The sequence below is a fragment of the Marmota monax genome, unplaced genomic scaffold (assembly GCF_021218885.2).
Source record: "Marmota monax isolate L192 unplaced genomic scaffold, Marmota_monax_Labrador192_F-V1.1 WCK01_AAM20220418_F8-fsc00026, whole genome shotgun sequence".
In the NCBI taxonomy this organism is placed as follows: domain Eukaryota; kingdom Metazoa; phylum Chordata; class Mammalia; order Rodentia; family Sciuridae; genus Marmota; species Marmota monax.
In genome coordinates this window covers 12,067,911-12,089,317 of record NW_026693108.1, presented here as the reverse complement: position 1 = coordinate 12,089,317, position 21,407 = coordinate 12,067,911, and the positions used below count along the sequence as shown (strand labels likewise).

At 38.8% G+C, this 21,407-nt stretch overlaps 1 protein-coding gene across 21 annotated transcripts in view; it reads right to left on the bottom strand.

The window, feature by feature from the left end:
- Positions 1-21,407, bottom strand: part of Dock9 (dedicator of cytokinesis 9) — a 280,827-nt gene that overhangs the window by 74,258 nt on the left and 185,162 nt on the right. For all 21 annotated transcript variants that reach the window (XM_046454796.2, XM_046454805.2, XM_058582766.1 and 18 more), the window contains exons 16-30: positions 21,065-21,144; positions 20,790-20,977; positions 20,585-20,650; positions 19,318-19,410; positions 17,815-17,938; positions 17,261-17,382; positions 16,398-16,484; positions 15,903-15,992; positions 14,342-14,457; positions 14,001-14,070; positions 13,005-13,130; positions 11,961-12,032; positions 2,926-3,072; positions 2,604-2,687; positions 1,820-1,931 (exon numbers count right to left, since the gene is read on the bottom strand). In XM_046454796.2, the coding sequence (XP_046310752.1) occupies positions 1,820-1,931; positions 2,604-2,687; positions 2,926-3,072; positions 11,961-12,032; positions 13,005-13,130; positions 14,001-14,070; positions 14,342-14,457; positions 15,903-15,992; positions 16,398-16,484; positions 17,261-17,382; positions 17,815-17,938; positions 19,318-19,410; positions 20,585-20,650; positions 20,790-20,977; positions 21,065-21,144 (1,577 nt within the window). The remainder of the gene's footprint in view (positions 1-1,819; positions 1,932-2,603; positions 2,688-2,925; positions 3,073-11,960; positions 12,033-13,004; positions 13,131-14,000; positions 14,071-14,341; positions 14,458-15,902; positions 15,993-16,397; positions 16,485-17,260; positions 17,383-17,814; positions 17,939-19,317; positions 19,411-20,584; positions 20,651-20,789; positions 20,978-21,064; positions 21,145-21,407) is intronic.

Here is a 21,407-nt window from a genome sequence, read left to right as displayed (position 1 = left end):
GACACCTGACAGATTTCCGTTGGCTCAATTCTACAGGACAAACAACAGAGTCCTGCAGGCTTAAAGGGCAATATGGGCAGTAATACATTCCCTGCCCCCCCCCACCACCACCACCAGACATAAATAGCTACCCTTAGCACTCTGATAGGGGAAACGAAGAAAAGAGGCCAGTGCCCAAGAACGGGTGACTGTGAGGTGAGGGAGGGCATGGATGAGGGTAGGGAGAGGAACTAACTCCACGAGGAGCTGGGAGAGAGTGAGGACCCTCCCTGCAAGGCCCCACCGGGACCTGTGGTATGGCTTCTGGGGAAGATGAGGACTTTTGTGGGAGGGACTATTTAAGAGGTGCTGGGGTAGGCATGCCATGGCTGGAAAGCTGGGAGTCAGCAGGGGTACATGGAATGCCGGGGACAGCGGGGTGTGAAACAGAGGTTAGCCAGCCCAGGATAGACTGCATAGCTGAATTCCTGCTGCTCCTTGGCCAGGAAGCTCCCTCTCAGACCTGCGGGTGCTGGGCTCAACCTCTCACTTTCTCCCAAAACTCTTATCTACCCACCCTATCTCCACTGTCACCACTTTTCATATCCTCCTTTCCAAGCTTTATTATTCCCCTTTAGCATTTATCAGTCTCCAACATTCTGTGTATTTCACATATATAAAACAGCCAAGGATTTTTATTCAGGTTGTCCACAACTGTATCCCGAAACTAGACTAGTTGGTGCAACATAGTTGGCTCAACCATTTGTTGAACAAATGATTGCCAACTCCAGGGCCACAATTTGCCTTCTTGTTCTTTATAAAGTGTTACAAATCTGTTTGGGGTGGGGGGAAAATATTTGTCTCTGAAAGAATATCTCTGCATGTTTCTCCAAATTTCAATGTGTCATTAATAGTTTGCTGGCTTCTTCCCACTTTTTCTGCTTTAGCACAAACAAACCTAAGCACATTATAAGGCACTAACTCAATGAATATTGCTTGATAGACCTGTCATTCTACTTTATTCAAGTTGATTTACTTGATGAAGATAAGAAACATTTTGACCTCATTCCCTTCAAACTTAAAGACGATACAGAACAGTTAATAAAAACTCAACATGCAAACATAAAAAGCATGTGAAAAAGCCATGTTGCTTGTGATTCAAGCTACTGCCACCACTGTGGATGAAGGCTATGGAAGTGGTGGAATGCAATTTTGGGGTGAAGTAGGACTTTTTTGTTTGTTTGTTCTACTTGAAGAAACATCCTAGAAAATCTAGTAACCTTAGGAGCAAGATGCCTCCCTGGGATGTTACTGCAATGTCTTAGCTACAGTGAAAACAAATTCACCACTTCATCGTGAGTTTAAAAATGATCGAATGCCTAAACAAATAGTATAGGTAAACATTTGAATAGTCACTTGCATTCTTTTTCTTTTAAAGGAGGAAAATGCAAGAAAGCAGGCATCATATCCCACACCTACCTACAGGAGTGTCATTTGACTCCACAGTTGGTGAAAGAAAAGCTAATTCATGAGAAAAAAAAGAAAAGTGAAACAAAAATAAACTACAGTAAATAAAATGGATTTCTATTTTTTTAAGCAAAGGAATTTTTCAATGAAAATGAGTCACATTGGCATGATCTGCAAGCTAATAAGTTTTATCAAAAAGTAAGTTTCCATGTTACACTTATCAATACATTTGAAATGCAAATTTAACAAGAAAAAAGTTAATTCTTCAATGAAAATCAGAAAATACTAATATCATATTTGAATCAATTCTCTTTTCTTATTAGAAAATGAATGGCTATCTCTGAAAAAATTAATGCATGTAAAGATAGGTTACCTTGGTATCTTTGAATCCTGCCTTTTCCAAATGGCATTGGTAAGTTCAAGGGAATATAATGTTCATGATTGCACACCACACGGAGAAATTCAAACTTGTATTCAAAGAGGGTCTGCAGGAAAAAATGTTTTATCATAAATTAAATGTTTCACTAGATATTTTACATGGGACACTAAAAAAGCTTATCAGAAACAACACACCCAGGCATCAGCAACAGGGACCTGTGGGAAATGCACGTTCCAATCCAGTTTACAGATTTTAAAATGGCTGCAGGGACTTCTTTGACAACTGAAAACACATTTCATTAAACAATGTTCTCAGGTGATGTTTAGAGCATTTATTATTTATGTTCCTACTTCCATAAAGGATTTCACCTACCTTACAATTATAGACACAGATTCAATACAATAAAAAAGACTAGTATGCCAGAGCTTTAAAAAAAAAAAGAATGAGAACAGTCATAATTCCAGCAGATAAAGGTTACATGGTTACTTTTTTTCTTTTCCTTAAGTAAACTGTGACTCATAACATTTATACTTTTCATTTTGTGGTTGAAATGTCATTGCGGTATTATAAGAGCAAAATCTATGGGTATGTTTATCTCTCATTCTGAATTACTATGTCCCTAATATCTCATATTAGTATAAGCAAGTGACAATATTTTCAAGAGGGAAGTGAGCTGTCCCTCTGGGACTGAAAGATTCATATGAGAACTGAGAGGACAGGTGGATTTTCAGATGTGCATCAGAGAGACACAAGGAACCTCATGCAATAGTCACACTACCTTTGGGTCTCCAGGAGCAAAGCAGCTGATATAGTTGTTGATCTGTTTAAAGACAAAGCCCCTGTCCATGAAGGTGAAACATCTCTGTGGAGAAAAACAACCCACAAAGGTCAGTATTTCAGGCCTATACTTTTTGGAAACTTAGGCTAAAATCAACACTTGTTAAGGATAAAAATCAGCGCTTGTTTAATAAGTTATAAACTTGTTTAGTAAGTTTATTTTTCAGCATAAAAACACATCACTGTCTATGCACTCTGCTTAGGAAAAACTTAAAAAGCACATCTTAGTTGCAGCTGACGCCCTCTCCCCTGGAGGTTCCCACCTTGATGAAGACCGCTAGGCTATGATTTGCGTTCTTGGATGCCTCTGGGTTATCTCGAAACTTCTGTGTGATGTGTGGCATCAGCATATTCACAACAGTTTCCACTGCATGATGGTAAGATGCAGGAAATCTCTGGTTTCGTAATAACTAAAAGGAATTCAAAGCAAGCATTTACTATTTTTTTTAGTTGCAATCCTTTAGGGGAAAATATCTTAACTTGGAGTCCATTTTTTAAAACCCAGAGTTCTAATCTTATTTGTCTGAAATTAGATAAAATGAATTACTCTTCTTTCTCTCAAAGTACTATACAAGTGTTCAAATATTTCAAATAAGTGCCATGGATACACTTCAGCATGATAAAGACTGTCTATAAAAGTGGAGCTACAGTTTCTATTCCCAGAGATTCTGACCTAAAAGCTTGGCAGGGAGAAGGTATAGGAACCTGCATTTTTAGTTAACATCTTTGGGGATTCTGGTGTCTGCACCTCTTTTAGAAAACACTGGTCTAGGCTTATGCTCCAAGTACTCAAAATAAAACACACAAAGATTGATGACTGTACATGACCAGTTTAAACTGCTTAAGAGGCAGCAGTCTGCTTCTAGTTAAATTTACATAATAATCTTTATCATTAATATTTACCTAAAAAATTATATTGACTACTTAGCAATTAGCTACCATTTGTCATTGAGTATCTTTTTACATTAGGTATGTTTTTATGCACTTTTTCATTCGAATCTTATGAAATCCCCATGAATTTAGTCCTCATTTTACAGAGGAACAGAGAGGTTAAGGAAATGTGTCCTTAGTCACACAACTAAAATGCTTCAGACCCAGCTCTACCATGAGTTTAAAGCCTGTGCTCCTGCTAAGGGAGACCACACTGACTCCTCTCCTGGACACATAAATAAAACCATCAGCTGAGAATCTGAAACAGGGTGGTGGGGTGATACGAAATTACTTAAATGCTCCACTATATCTATCCATTGATGCGTTCAAAGAATTCTAACTGCCATGTGAGGGGAGTCTCATCATCCTCATTTTACAGATGAGAAAACTGAGGGTTAGAGTTCAGTAAACAGTACTAACCTCTAGTTTTGAAATTTCAAAGGGACTGTGTTCCAATGTGTAACCAATAATTCTATATCCTGAGGTGTTAGCATTAATATATGAGTGACTTCCAGGACTCTGGAAAGGACAACTAACCACAAGGCATGACTGCTAGTCACCCAAGCTGGCCACTCCCGAAAAAGTGGTATCCCTATGGACTTTGGGAGGGGGCTGAGTCAATGACTGCTAAGGCCATGAAAAATGGATGAAGAACTCTATCATGTATACATTAAGTGAACAGCAGGCCAACCTATTAGCTAATGTTGTTACTATCACTGAAGGTAGGACAACCAGACATAGAGGCCTCCTGAGACCATGCGGTAATACCAGCTATGATGTATCGTTACCAGAAAGAAAATAAAACCTAAATCAAATCAGGCTCCAGACATAACCACTAATTTATAGGAAATTCAGGGATTAGAGAACCATGTTATGTAACACTATGAGATTCTAATCAGCGAAATCTAAAATGTGAGAAATTCTGATGGACCAATGACCCACTTTCTTTAACAAATATGTTCAATCAAAAAGTGAAGAGGGAACAATTTGAGAATCAAAAAAATCTCAGATTCACATCAATAATATGCAATATGTGGACTTTATTTAGATCCTGATTCAGCCAAACCAACTGTAACATGACATTTTGGGGACACCTGGGGAGAACCGAATACAGACTGGGTGTGAGACGATGATAAAGAAATATTGCTAGTTTTAAAATGTAATGCTATAAGAGTTATATCTTTTTCAAAATCTGTTAGAAATGACACACTAAGCATTTCAGAGATAAGATGCTGGTAAGCTGCTTTTAAAATGCTGTAGGCAAAAAAAGTGTAGTTATGTAAAGCAAGAATGGCAGAATGTTGCTAACTGCTGAAGCTGAACTACTGGATTACGTGAGAATCATTACACTACTCCCTAAACTTCTAGACTTAAATCTCCACTGTTAGTTTTTATTTTAAAAGATGTGAAGAATGATGGATAATTTACATAATAGTCCATAATTAATGCTGCTCAGTGATTAGAAAATGATAACTTAGAGCTGTAAAGGCTGAAAAGAAGTTTCCCAGCAGTGAAAAACAGCTATGGTAGTGGTAGAGCTCTTGCCTACTATGCTTAAAGCCCTGGGTTTGATCTACACACACACACACACACACACACAAACAAATCCTAATTTAGCAATAAAACAAATTAAAGTCTTTTTACAAGGCAAGACATACACATCCAAAGATAATAAAGACTTAGGTAATTAAATATTTTTTTATAAAGATTACTAAGATTACTATAAGCTGAAATGGAAAGAAAACCTCTGGGACAATGGGCTAGTGCCCAGGGTGGTAAATATATAAGAGCAATCAAAGGAGAGGACCCAACTTCTGGCCATGGTTGCTGGAGGGTCTCTTGTCAGTGCCACTGCAGTGTCCCCATTGAGCCAGCACCACCATCTGCTCCTCCAATGGAAACTGCCAGTGTGGGGTCTGCAGCCCAGCCTATTCTCACAGGACCAGCCCCCTCCAGCCTACCTGCTGTGGAGTCACTATGTCTATCCTGCTGGCTGTGACTCCACTACATGGGATCTCCCTGAAGACCCACATCCAACCTGGCTGCTGAGGCCCCTGTGAGCACTGCTGTTAAAGCCAGCGGTTTGCAGAGACTCAGCAATGGGCTCCCCTGCATCCTACAGGTCTCTGCTCCTCCAATCACTGCTGTGCTGGTGAGCACTTGGGAACAGTCATCAAATGTTCACTTCTGTGTTCCTTACTGAGTCCTTCCACTCTCTAGTGGGGTTTAGAGACTTCTTTTCTATGAATTGTTTTACTACTCTGTGAGACACAATAAATAAGACTTAATAAGTAAACATTTTGTTTAGGCTTTGTAAACAACAACAAAAGTAACAGGGCTAAGAACTTCGTCAATGACTTTTGTCAGCAATCTGAGTTAACCTCTCCTTATCACAGTCCCTACCTAACTACCTCTCCTTCCCAATTTTTCTACAACTTATTTTCTTCCACTTATCTCCTTATAATTTTCTGCCACAATAATCATTCTCTGTAGATTCTCCATGTTCATGTCCCTCTCTACCCAGATGGTGCCATGAGAACTATGCCTCAGATCTCCAATTGCAGTGAACAGAGGTGCCTGATAGACCCCTCTACTGTGCTCTGAAAGCTACTGCAGTGTCTGTGCCATCCATACCTTGTACTGTCTGCTCCCAGCCAATAACTAAGGGGGCAGAGATGCAAAGGCAGGCTTGTTACTGGGGGATGTGGACTCTGGTAACTGGCTTTGGTTCCAGGACTCTCTCTTAAGATCACACTGTGCTTTCGGAAGTTCCCTTCCCTTTCGCTCTCCTTAACCTGGAACAGACTGAACCCTCCTTTGATGGCTCTCCCACCATCTCTTGGGCTACTTCCTCACAGTCATTGCCTTAATAAATCTCCTTCATGGGAAACTGATCTGTCAACTGAGACTAACACAATCCATTTTTCTCAGAGAAAAACTTAGGCTTATGATTTCAAGCAGACTAGCACTCACAAATCTATTTCCCTAGTTCTAAGCCTGAGTCTCCACCTGTGGACTGGAAATTGGTTCTCTGTGCCATTACCCCTTTTGACAGCTGCTGGCTGTCACCCAATATTGTTCCTCCCTCCCTCCCTCCCTCTCTCCCTCTCTCTAAAAAAGCAGTGTTAGAAACCAAACCCAGCTCAACAAAACTGGACACATGGATATCCAGACTAAAGACTTCCATCCCTTGCAGCTAGGTGTGGCCATGTGACTAAGTCTGGACAACAGGGTAGCAGTGGCAGCAATGTTTTCAAGTTTAATCATATCCTAAAAGGAAAAGGTGTGTCTTTCCCTTCCTACTGGCTGCAATGTGGATGTGGTGGCAACAATATTAAATCAGCACTCCAGCGGGGCAAAACAATGAGAGGGAAGGAGCTATAAGCTCCTCCTATAAGTGCAAGCTATAAGTTTACACTTGAACACTCTTGTTCCTTGTTTAAGTTACTGTTATGTCTTTATCACAGCACCTGAACCTACAGCCCTAAGGTTTAAGTTATTCTAAGCAGAACTCATCACTGCCCATCTCCCCAGTAAGTCACATCCCCTGCTCCACTCAACTTTGACTTTACTATGTTCTGTGTGTTTTAGGTTAGGGTAATGATGTATAATTTATATACAATAAAATCCAGACTTTTAAAGTGTGAAGCTGGGCAAGTCTTGACAAGTGAATACAGTGTGTAACCACCACAGACAAGAAGACAGTCCACTTCTGTCACTTCCACTCTCCATGCCCAGCTCCCACGTCCACTCACCATGCTGTTTTCTATCCCCATAGATCTTCCTTTCCTAGAATGTCACTATCAATGAACTTGCTCAGTGTGTAGTCATTTGTGTCTGACTTTTCTCACTTAACATAGCACTTCTGAGATTCATTCATTTTGTTGCAAGAATGAGTATTCTGCTCCTTTTTATTTCTAAGGGTATTCCATTATACAGGATTGCCACATTTGCTTATAAATCCAGCTGATGGGCATTTGGGTTGTTTCTGGTTTTTGACTACTATGAATAAAACTTCTATGAAATTTGCATATGAGCCTTTGTGTGGATACATTCTTTCATTTCTCATTAATATACACCCAGCAGGGAACTTCTGGATTGAATTCATAATTCTGTCTTAATACTGTCTCTTATTCACTCATGATGCTATTCATTCTCAAACGGAATCCCACCTCATCTTTCCTGATGCTAGATTTTCATCAGCATCATCATAAAATGTCATTTCATGCTATAGCAGTTAATTAAAGAAAAGAGAGAAAAAAAAATATATATATATGATATATATATGAATATGTACATATGTGTGTCCCACATAGGACACAACTCTAGATAGAAACTTATATATCAGTGAGTCTAAGTTACTTTGTTAACATTTATATCTTTTTAAACTTCATTATTCCTATTGAAGAACCTACTCTACCTCTCTGATCTCTATACCAAACTGTCAGCTGCTTGGTTTCAAAGCTCCAGATAATCTAATCCTTATTTTTGAGTTAATCCTGTTTTTCACTCTCCTCCCTCTAAGCTCAATCTAGCCACCCTGAGCTCTGCTCCAGAGGCTTATAGCTGTCTAAGACTCATTCTTCTTTCCCTGAGTTGTGGCATCCTTCCATGCCCAGGTTTCACACTAATCTCTCATCACTCCTGGAACCCACACATACACATACCTTCCTGAATTATGCTCTGTTTGTCTAAAGCTGAATGTCTTCTTTTTCCAGTGATCATGTCAGCTTCAAGGTTGAGGCTGTGTCCTCTATTCCATTTGCATTTCTCCTCTGTGCTCTGTGCCTACCAACTGTTCAAAATACTCATAGATGGAAGTGTGCATATTAACACTCTGTCACACAGGTACAGGTGTGCATAAATGTTGGTTTAGGGAAAGTCAAAACAATCCATTTAGGAGAAGAAACATATCATCCTTCTTGCACTTTACAAATAAAAGTTCTTTTCTTGTGCAATTAAGCTAGAAATTAGTTGCAGGCTAAACAAGTAACTAACTTAGGGGTATATATGCACCCTTTCCTATGCCAGTTTCTCAGCCTCCTTTCCTGAAGGACACTTGTGGAATGCTAGTACTTAGCTGGATTCAGTGTGGGAGGAAAGGACATCAAGTCTAATTAAAATATACAATCCTAACTTCCATGTGTAAATTCTCAATAACCACAAGACAAACATATAAACAAGTAACTTGAACATATAAAGCTCATCTCTCCTAAGATATGAGGCAAACTGCATGAAGGCTTTAAAAATATTAGAGGAGTCCCTGTATCAATCATGTGTGGGAAGAGCAGCTGGCATCTTCAGTGACAGAGGCAGAAGCCAAAGAAGTGGCATAAAGTGAAAACATGAAGTACTCCCAAGGGGAAAGGAGGTGTTTTAAAATTTCTTTTCAGAGTAAGTTATGTTGTGGTTAAAGCTTTCTCCTTTTGGATGCCAGTGCTCTCTTTCAGATACAACTGGATAATAATTTTTTTTTTTAAAAAAAACAGTAACTTCTAAAAACACTCTGAATATTATTTTAGGACCAAAATATAATTAACTTATGGAAAAGGCTGTTCATGGTAGCATTTGAGTGGTTTGGATAAAGTTCCAAAGAAAAATAAGCCACTTCCCAGAGCAGAGGTGCTAGGGAATCAGTCATAAGGCTGGAAGTGGCAGGACATGTGGGAGGGTCTGACCACAACCAGTCAGGTGATCCTGGGCAAGTCACTTTGTAGGTCTGTACTTCCTCCTCTGAGACAGGAGTGGGGGTTGGATCAGAAGATAACCTTCAGGTCCCACCACTCCTAGAGGGCTGTGGTTTAATTTGGCATCTTGACAATAAAAACATGCAATTAAATCCCTTTACTAATCTCTTAACATAGTTCTAGGAAAAATAGCACTGAGGCTTGGGTTATTTTTTGGGGGGAGGCACCAGGGATTAAACGCCGGGGCACTTGACCACTGAGGCACATCCCCAGCCCTATTTTGTATTTTATTTAGAGACAGACTCTCACTGAGTTGCTTAGTGCCTCGCTTTTGCTGAGGCTGGCTTTGAATGATGATCCTCCTGCCTCAGCCTCCCAAGCCACTGAGATTATAGGCATGTGCCACTGCGGCTAAGAATTCCGGGAAGTGTCCATTCCCTCCTGGACCATCATTGCCATCATAAGAAGGAAGCAGGCAGCTGTAGTGCTCTGATGGACTTGGTTCCCAGCTCTTTACCACCACAGTTCTTTTTCTCAGCCCAGTATTCATTCTCCTTCTTCAGACCTAGCCAACTCCTACCTATTGGTCAGAACTCTCTAGTTTCACTATCCCAGGCAGCTTCCTTGCATTTGCACTCCATGTCCATCTCTCATAGTTTCACCATGAGACCACTGAGGTATTTATATACGCTTTCCCACTAACTTCCTCAATGGCACAAACCATGCCACATTTAATTTTTTAACACTTGAGCCTCGCACAAATGAATGTTTGCTGAATGAATCAGTTATATTTTTAAATACAGTCAAGTCACCACTTGCTCTGATCACATTAATTTAGAAACAAAAATAACAAAAAATCTCCTGGGGCCTTGATACAGGCTGAATTGTCCCCCCACCCTCAAATTCATATGCTGAAGTTCTAAATCCTGAAATATCTCAGTAGGTGACTGTATTTGGAGATAGGATCCTTAAAGGAGTGATTAAGGTAAAGCAAGACCATTAGGGTGGCCTCAATCCAGAAGGACTCTTATCTTCAAGAGGAGAGAATATGACATAGACCTGCACAGGAGAAGGCAGCCATCCAAAAACAGAGAGGCCTCCGAAGAACCCACGCATGCAGACATCTTGACCTAGGACTCCTCAGCATCTCGATTGTAAGAAAATAAATTTCTATTGTCTAAGTCACCTATTCCTTGGTTCTCTATTATAGCAATCCTAGAAAACTAATGCAGGTTATAATCTCATTCCGTACATGACAACATTTTTAACAGAAAAGTCATATATTCAAATATCTGCGCGCATGCACACACACACACACACAGGCATGTATACTGCCAAGGAGACAATCTGCTAGATTTTTTCCTTGGCAGGATGTTCTGGCATGATTTAGATGGTGCATTTCTCTGTGGAAGCAGGGCCCACTTCCATCTGGCATCTCCCTGTGCATTAAAAATCAGAATCTTTAAATTGGATTTAAAAGAAACATCTTCCTCCCACAAAATAATAACAACAACAACAACCCCACAACGGAGAGCCACCTGGTCAGACACCAGTGCCTGTTCTACTGGAACAAAGTACGGCTTTGGGTTCTGAACCACTAACCTTCTGTCCAATACAACAATATAGCAGCCTTTCCAAAGGCTTCCTTTGAGTCCAGACCTCTTGGGCAGAAGGCCTCAATCTGGACTTTCTGAATGTCCCTCCCTGTGAGTTCCCTCTCCTGCCTGTGAGAATCACAGCCCAGGAATTCACTGTGAGAAAGTGTGTGGGGCACTACACCCTCAACTCCACTCTCCGCACTGTTCCTCCTACTCCTAACCAGACCCCACATCCAGCTATCCTATGGCATAGTTCACTGTCCTGTCTCATAAGGAATTCTTCTAAAACTGAGAAAGTGACATTGCCAGCTGTATTTATGCATTGTAACTTTATACAGATTTAACTCCCTTAAGCCTTAGATAGCCAGTGGGCCAATCACATATCAAGAGGCACCAGCCTAGAGACCAGGTCCATCATTCAGGGATGAACCCTATAGGTCAAAGGGGCAGCATGAGATGGTGGGAATCAGGGGACAGTGTCACAGGCACACACATTCAGGCACCACCAATCAAAGGTATTAAGGGACAAAGCAAATTTGAGATTGTACATTTGTGCAGAGATGGATTCTCTCAAAAAGTTCATTAATTGGTTCTAGAGGACACAAGATCCATTAGATACTCCCATCTAAGCCCTACAGAAATGTCTACAAAGGACAAGACACTTAATACAACTACATAATTAAATTAAAATTAACACTTTAACTACTATTCTCATTTCAATAAACCTGAAGCCTTCTATGCTTGTCAAAGGAAAGACATATTTTTCTCTGGATTTAACCACACAGTGGTCAGAAATGAAGGCTGTGGAGCTGGACTATTTTCAAAACCTAGATTCCTCCACTCACTAGCAGCATGACCTTGGGCCTATAACTCAAATGTTCTAGCATCAGTTTTGTCATCTATAAAATGGGTAAGAACAGTATTTTTCTCACAGGGCTGTTTATGAAGCTAAAATAGTTTCTTATAAGATACTTAAAAACAGTCCCATAACTGGCACATAGAAAGCATTAATCATTGTCAGCCACAAACATATCCTTAGGGACTTTTCCCTAAGAATACAAACTTGCACATGGAATAACATACCTTCACTTTGGAGTTTTCTATCAAATGCTGAGCCATGGATTTTATCAGCACGTCAAAGAAAAACCAAGAATACTAAAAGAAAAAATAAAATAGCACCGGAGTAAGAAAAACAACAAATTAGCAGATAGGAGGTGAGCGCTCTTAGGCTGACAGTGTTATTAACCAGAAGCAGGTGTCACACTGAAACACAGTTAACAAGTTATCATGAGACCCAAGAGGTGAGCAGAGATGTCCTCTGCCTCCAAGCCCACAATAAGTAACTCTATTCCACCAGGAAGTTGGATACCTACCCAATAAGGGGTACTGCTGGATTATTTGTGGAGTCATTCCTCTTTACTGGTCTCCTAACTGGTGACAACTGCCTATTCAGTAGGTAAATCAGCATCCCTTCACTGATTTGAGCTTAATGACTTATACTCAAGAGCCAATGAGATTTTGAATGTGGTAATTCTTTGCAGCTCTGATCTCAAGACACAATTAGCAAAGCTGGAATGGAGAACTAATTCTGTTCTCTTTTTTAAGGGGTGGTGATTATATCTAAAATCATACAAAAAGGGTAAACTGATCACGCTGTGGATTCTGAATTTTTGTTCATTAGTTTTTAAAAATTAACTAATTAATTTTTATTTATTTTTTTGAGATGAGGGTCTTGCTGTGTTGCCCAGGCTAGTCTCAAACTTGTAAGCTCAAGCGGTCCTCCTCCCTCAGCCTCCTAAGAAGTAACAAAATCCTGGCTCTTAACTTATTTTTTAACTGATGAATTGTACATATGAATAGGGTACACCATGTAATGTTTCAATAAAGGCACATATTGTATAATATTTTAAAAATGTTAATATATGTCTCTTCACTTTTAATCTCTTTGGAATACCTTTAAACCTTTTCTTCTAGTTTTTTGAAATGTACAGTTGTTTTCTGCCACCTTACTGTGCAACAGCACACCAGAACTTCTTGCTCTTAACTGTACTAAGCACCCACCAATCAATCTTTCCCTATTCCCTGCCCTCGTTACTGAAGAGAGCTATACTGGTGATCCTGACATACCTTAAGTAGTTTGTTGCTGGTGAGGAAATCAGCAGAAGGCTTGAGAATGGTGGTCATGGATTTGGTCAGTTCTTCATGCACTGTCTTATATTCAGAAGCAATGTACGGCTCAGCCTTATAAGCATACTTTGAAGAAATGGGAAAGAGACATTAATGCATTGGTTTTCCAAGTTGGTTTGAAGGTTTGGGAGGCTCCATAGAATGGATATTAGGGACTGAGGTACAATTTCATGGGAAGAAGAGGAAGGAATGAAAAAGAAGGTGGGAAGGGTGATTGTTATGTGACAGAAAGAGGGAGCCCAGGATGTCTTCGGGGAACCCATCAAATACACAAATCATCTGACTCAGTCAGACCAGTGACCATCTATCCCATTACTCCATGAATAACAGGGACTGCAAGGAATGTACCACATGACACTGATAACTAATATCCTAAAGAATCCAATGTTATTTTTTAAACTATCACATAGCTCTAATTAATTCACAAAAGGGATCTTAAACTAAATAGAACATATGTAATTTTTTATAACAGTAACTGCCACCATATTTATTTAATGTTGTATTTACATAAAGCATCTGTTGATGTTTGTCCTAATGATATCTTTTGTTGTCCCACATAGTCATCTCATTTGATTGTGGCCAGAACTATCCTTCCTACCTTGGGAGAAGCCCTTTTAGATGAAAATTTTACATGGAAAAAGATAAAATGAAGGTGACTAACTCTACCAGAGGCCTAGCCAAGAGCAACTTAAAATTCTTCAAACTTCTACACCATTTGAGTTACATACGTAGTTCAAAGGATGAAGTTAAAGGAGTGGTGCCTCTCCTCATACCTCCCCTTGCTTGGGTCTAAGTATTGAGGATAGAGACAGGAGAAAAGCATAGGCATAAATTTCAAGTACATCTGTAAGTAACCAGGCTTGTAAAAAGTAAGTCCTTAGAAGGAAAATTGGAGAGCCACAGATGTAAACAATTGGAACAGTTTGTTTTACATACCTTAACATATGACCTCAAGTGGCTCTCCAATCCTTCCTCATGGCACTGGGCAACCACATGAATAATGACCCTACACATCACAGGAATGAATAAAGCAATGAACAGTAATGCGAAAAATGGAAACATTTCATTATTATCACAGCAGTAGTAGAACAATGATGATGCCATTGGCACTTAAGAAACAAGAAGATGAGGATTTAGATGGGGTCCCTACATAAGGATCAAAAGACATTTCTTCAATAATGTTCAGCACATACTAGCATCCCAGATATGCATGACTATGCTCCAGATGTGGACAGACTAGAAGGAAAGAAGCATATCCGTCCATCCATCTCCCTTACCGAGTCACATTAACTGCCACTTCCTCCTGGGTGGCTCTGGTGAGGACTCGAAATAGCTGGTTCAGGATAGTGGGCAGGAAGGCGATCATCACGTGGCCTTCCATGGCATGCAGACTCTACACACAGGAAACGGCAGAGTTTATGTTAGTTTTTCAATGTAAATCGACCCCAGGTAATTTCCACTTAGCTTCAATTAAATTAGAAGAACTCCTTTTGGAAAGCCAAGTGGGAGGCACAGAATGGCCCCTCAAACATGTCCACGTCCCAATTCTCAGAACCTATGAATATGTCACATGGCAAAGGGGAATTAAGGTTGCCAATCAGTTGGCTCTAAGCTGAGGATTATTTAGGTGGGCCTTATAAGGTAAAAAGATCCTTGAAACTGGAAGAGGGAGGCAGGAGAGAAATGGAGCAGTGGGTAGGAGGAGAACTGTGACCAAGGAAGAATGTCAGAGATGCTGCACTGTTGCCTTTGGGGTGGACGAGTGGCTGTGAATCATCACATATTAAAAAAAAAAAAAACTTTAGTGACATATATTTATATATCCCCCCCCTTGCTTAAACCAAAGAAATCTCTATCCTATTACTCACATTTCTTATTTTGTCCCCTGCCTGCAATGTTTTAGCTACTCTCTCTCATCAAACTGCTTTGCCCCAATCACATTCTAGATGACAGTCCCCTAGTGCTCTTGCTGCCCAGCCACACTAGAAACCTCCCTAACTCCTGCACAAAGCTATGACTAGTTATATGTGTTATTTCCTTGTTTAATTTATCTTCCTAGCACACTGTCACCAAGTTTGCATTACCTCCTGCAATGGAACAGAAATTGCTTAAAGGTAAGGACTGCTTGGTTTGAGCATTCCCTGAAAAGCATGCATTGGAAACTTAATCACCAAGGCAACAGTGTTGGGAGGTGGGGTCCAAGAAGAGGTGATCAGGCCACAAGGGCTCTGCCTTTATGAGTGGATTAGTGTTCTTATTTATGGAGTGGATTCATTATGGTGGGACTGGGTCCCTTACAAAATTATGAGCTTTTGTGCTCTCTCTCCCCTCTCTACTGCCCACTCTTGCTTTTGCTACAAAATGGCACAGCAAGAAGGCCTCACCAGATGTTGGCACCTTGGCCTTAGAATTCCCAATCTCCAGTTCTGTGGGAAATAAGTTTGTTCTTTATAAATTACCCAGGCTCAGGTATTCTGTTAAAGCAGCACAGTATGGACTAAGACAAGGACTGCTTCTTCTGTGCCCACCACTGTGCTCAGTATCCAGTGAGCACTCACAGAGGCCTGGTCAAGTGGGTGGTTTTACATATATGAGAATAATACGCTTTAAGGTCCAGTTTTGAGAAAACATGGGACTGGCACAAAGGCAAGAGTGGTGCTATTTCCAAGTCCACTTCTCACCACTATTAAAAACCTCATGGAGACCACTGAGGTGATAGCATCCAGGTAACAGCATCCTTACAGAAGTGTAAGGAGAAGAACAACAGTCACCACCAGAAAGAAGACCCTACTTACTTCAGACTCATTACAAGGGGCTACTAAGAAAGTCATCTGATACCTTAAGGTATTTTACAAGTTCATTCCCTAAGGCTTGGGCTCCAGATTCAGTTTTCTGACAGTACTGGAAAAAATTATGCAAATGTTGATCCTAGGGTGAGGGGAAAAGAAAAGGAAAGTCTATTAATATATATATACTATATAAATAGGAATATTTGCTTCTTACAAGCAAGCATGCATGGTTTTTACGATTATGAAACTGACCACATAAAAATGAGAACGTCAAAAAGATCCTCCAGCATAAGAGGAAAATTGTTGAAAATATTACTTGTACTAGTCATTTATATCATTTATATTAATATAATATATATTATATTAATATATATAATATATTATATATATTACATATGAGTAGCTTCTATGTACTTTCTTTAAACAAAGATCCATAGAGTAAAAGTATATCTGTATAACATACTGCTGTTCTGTTTTACAAAAAAAAGAAGTACAAACTCAATCACAGAGCAATCACTGCTAATTTTAATGGACCAGCACATACCTGAGTATACACTGTAGAAACCAAATGAGTTGAAACTTTCAGCAATGGCTTGCCTCCATCTACCCATTTAATTTCTGGACCATAATGCTGAAAAAATATGCAGGGGAAAAAAATTACAAAACATTAACTATCTGAGCTTCCAATATGATCATCAGTGAGGACTGATGAGGAAGTGAGGACTCAAATAGCTATGCTTGGCCAAAGCAAGAATGCAGCAGATACTAATTTCTGTCCTTTCCTAAGAAAAACACTTTTCTTACTGGAAGAGTCAAGTATCTGTGTTGATTTTAACTTCTGAAACCTCCTTTTTTGGTCACGTTTAGGCTTAAAATTATAACTGAAAGTTATATGATTTACCCTTCTTTTGGCAGACCTTAACTATTTGTCCATAACTTATACTGAAATTTGGTATTATTTAAGTGCTGAGAAACACTGCTTTCATGAATCAGAAAAATTTCAGAATGGGCTTCTATGTGGAAATAGATTTGCTTTCTGGATTTATAGTAAGCTGGAAGAAAATTCCTAATAATTTTCATGACCCTAAAAACTCCTCATTTGAGCATGACTGACTACTTTTCAGAGTCTGACTTCTTCCTTCACCAATGTCTTCAAGTTTCTATTTCCCCACTGAGGCATTGCCAGTTCAAGGCTTATAAGATGCCCACACTATAATTCTGACATTGGGGTAAATATAAACTGAAATGGCTTCTAACTGCCAATATTTACATGATAATGAATAACAAAAATCAAAACGCTGGAAATGGTAAAAAGTTTGTGTGCTACTTTGTGTTGTTGTTTTAGTTGTTCTTTAATGTTTTTTTTTTTTTAAGGAACTGAGATAAATTAGTCTTCAAATCCCGTACCCTGCCCATCCCAAGCTCCTGGTAGCCAAGATAGCCTGATGGAAGGTTAGCAGAAACAGGGATGTGCTGCTCATTGGTCACCACTCTTCCATCCTTCAAGAGAGGCAGCCAGGAATAGCCCACTGTTGAAAACAAAGAACAAAAACCCACTCTCAGTATGCAAAACCTTGTGAAAGAAAGCCAAAGTAATTGATTTTTTTTCCAGAACTGTTAATATCAATCAAAATAAGAAATTTAAAAGACTAACTATGATTGCAGGATATTTTCTAAAATGTACTTTGGCCTCAGAATTGAAAAATTCCTTTTATTCTGGCCACAGCAAAAATGCAGCCAATACTAATTCTGCCCACTGCCCTTTTCTAAGTACAATACTTTATTGGCTGGGTTTTCTAAGTCATCTTTCGGTTTAGTTGCAGTTATGTTTAGTTGCATAAATTTATATATGCAACCCAGGAATGCTATTTTTGTGTTACCTACAAATCTCATACAAAACAATGCAAGTTCAGAATCAAAATCAATTTAAGAATCTAGTGTGGAAATGATTAAACATCAACCTTGTGTTTCAACAACATCCTTCTTCTTTGTGCTTCCTTTACTTGAGTTATCACAGCTGACATGGAAGAATGTGAACAACAAGTGGTGCTTTTCATGTAGCTGGGTGGGCAATTCTATTTTAATCTGCAAGGAAGACAAAATAACAATCTTTCCAACATTATAAAGCATCAAAAATTCTTGCAAAAGTGGAGATATGTGTACAATGTACATTTTGTTCTCCAAACTGTTATTAGCGATTGTATTCAAAGACAGCTGAGCTGTAAGCAGTGCCAAGACAGAAATGGATCCTGAATCCACTGCCCAGAAACAGAAGAGATAGATGATGGACATTTCAAATCTACAAGAACTGGAAAGCACAGGACTCTGACCATTATGCTAACTTCACACAACCAAAGCATATGAAAGACCAAGTTAGAACATTTCAAAGTAGATTTGAATAGCAGCTTTTATGAACTACTGTTGATCCTTGAATAACATGGATTTGAACTATGTGGGGCCAATTACATGTATAATTTTGTTTTCATTTTATAGTGCTAGAGGTTGAATTCAGGGCCAAGCACGTGCTCCACCAGTGAGCTACCCTGCCCAAGCCCTATGCAGAATTTTTCTGGAGATTCTCAACAATTTGAAAAAAACTTACAGACAAACCATATAGCCTAGAAATATTTTTAAAATTAAGGAAAACATTAGATATGTTGTGAATGCAACATTTACTACCATAAGATATACATAAATCTCTTATAAAAAGTTGAAATTTATCAATTTATAGACACATTTACAGACCATACATGGTGCCATGCATAGCCAAGAAAAATGTAAACAAACATAAAGATGCAGTAAATCATAACTTCATAAAATTAACTGTGGTACATGAGTAGGTAATCTCATAGACACTTCCTGTTGCTATTGCAGTGAGCTCAAATGTTGTATGTTATCTGCTTAAAACACTATGTGACACTCATCTCTGTAAGAGGTTTGTCTCTCCAGTAAATTGTGTAAGGCAGTAAAAAGTGGTTCTCATGCATTTTCCCCAATGATAAAAAAGGAAGACTCTCAGGTCCAACAAATGCAATTATACTCAAATATGAATTTGAAAGGAACTATGCCAGGATATTAACTGTGGTAGTAATGGTAGGACTATGATTTTTTCTTTTCTATGTTACTTGCATTTTCTAAGTATATATACATATGTAGGCATTTATGTATTTACTTATTTATTTGTTTGTTACTGTGATGCTAGGGATCAAACCCATGGCCTCATGCATGCTAGGTAGGTGCTGTTCCACTGAGCTACATTCCCAACTCTAAATTTTTATTGTTCAACAGAGAAGACATTAATTATTAGGAAAAAATATTTAAAACAAATATTTCAATATTCAGTTCTATTGCTATAATTTCATTATGGCATGCAGCTTCTCTTTACTTTTGCTATAGCAAGCAAATAAGTTGAAATATCCTTTAAAACTGTTGAATTGGGTTTTCCCCTTGAAAACATCACTTACCTCATCATAAAATTCTGGGTTCTGGTGATGGTGTAAAACCGCAGCAAAGGCGCTTCTTGTGAATACTGGGCCACCAGGTCTGCCATAAATGCACTGAAATAAGAGTTAGCAAGGGCAAACACAAGGGTTCAATTAGAGGAGTAAAAAATTAAACTCAGATGCATTGTTAAGAAAGTGGTGTCCTACAGCAAAAACAACACAACCTCCTCAGACAGATTTCTTCTGCCTAGGAGACTACTGGCTTGCAGGCCCTCCCAGACCACCCACCTGGGCATCTCCAGGACTATTTGCCTGCTCCCATTCCCACTGCACCCCATAGGCTAAGGACTTGCTCACAATTCCCTTTTATACCTCCACCCCTGCCCAAAAGACCTTTGCCCTTGTGTTGCACCAAGCAAACTCATGCATCCTTCGAAATCTGGTAACTCCTTCTTTTGTGTCCTCTCAGCATTTTTCCTCACTAATTATTCAGTTTTGTAAAAAAATCTATTTCCATACCTTCTGTGTGCCCGGAGCTTTTTCTTCATGTTTGAGTTTCTCACTAAGCTGTAAATTTCTTGCAGGTAGATAATATATTCCTTTTTTTTGTCTCCTTCCCTTTTTGGAAGGTCATTTTAACACAGTAAAAAAATTGAGCTCTGTAGCTAGACTTCCTGGATTTAAATCTCATTTCTACTAATGTATGTTATGAGCAATTTATTCATATTCTGTGCATTACTCGTCTAAAAATATGGATCTGAATAATATCTAACTCAAAACACTGTTATGAGAATTAAAAAAGTTAAGGTACACATAAGAGCAGTGCCCAAAGTACAAACAGTATTCAACAAATGTTATCTAAAATCCACTACTATTGTACTGCTGTCCCATGATATGCATTTAATTAAAATCATTTGTTGATTATTAATTCCATATCAATATTACTAATATCATAATTCTTAATACCCATATAATGCCTGCCTCATGACATGTACACAATATGGATTTACTGAATTGTTAAGAAAGTGGTGTCCTACAGCATAAACAACATATGTATAAGAAATTTCATCCCTAAAGAGAATAACAAAATAGTCAATTAGGAGCCAGCATGTGAGTATTCCATATTCTACAAGGTTCAGCATACTTAGTTATATGATGTAACACCATATATTTTTGGTTTATGTCAATTAAAATTGCTAAATTTGTTTAGTTATACAACAGCATGCAAATGCACTTTTAAAACAGAAAAATCAGAATATGCAGGTGAATATGCATAAAAAAATCAAACCTTTAGAGGCTGAGAGTCTTCCTCATCTGAATCTTTGAATTCAATGCAAATAGCAATATTTCTGGCCTGTGGCAATATTAAAAGAAAAGAAAATAACAAAAAATAACAACAAAAAGTTAGAATACGTAAATATAAAAGTACAAGGGAAGTCAAATCCTAAAGAAGAGTTTGATATCAAGAATGAAACTGCAATCTTCGCACTCACCTTGGCAAAAGACTTTTGACTATCATATTTCAAGTATTTAGGATAAACATAAAGATGATTGTTGTAGACAGTGTAAGGCTGAGTGTGTTTTGGTATGCAGGGCACAAATTCCTCTACTTCAAATGTGATTGGAGTTTTAGTACAGGCTTCAAATTGCTTCATGGGTATGTATGATGAATTCACATAATCTGAAAAGATATTCAGAACAATTCAACTAAAGTAAAAACCAATCAAACAAAAAACTTGTCTGTTTACTATATAGAACTTATACTTACTAGGGAAATCCAAGGAAACATTATCAATTGTAATGTCTAGATTGCCTAAAATCACTGGGAGTTTTGCCATCTTCTCAGGTCTACAAACAAAAGAAGAGCACATCAAACACTTATAACTTACTAACTACGAAACCTAAATTCGAGAGCAGCACTTCCAAGAGAAGTGCATTTATGAAGCAAGCCACAAAAGCAGTTATATTTTCTAGTAGCCACCTGAAGAAACTGTAAAAAGAAAACCAGCAAAATATTATTATTATTATTATTTTGCAGTATGGAGGTCGGACCCAGGTCCTTGGGTGTGCTGAGCAAGTGGTCTACCACTGAGCCACATCCCCAACCTTCG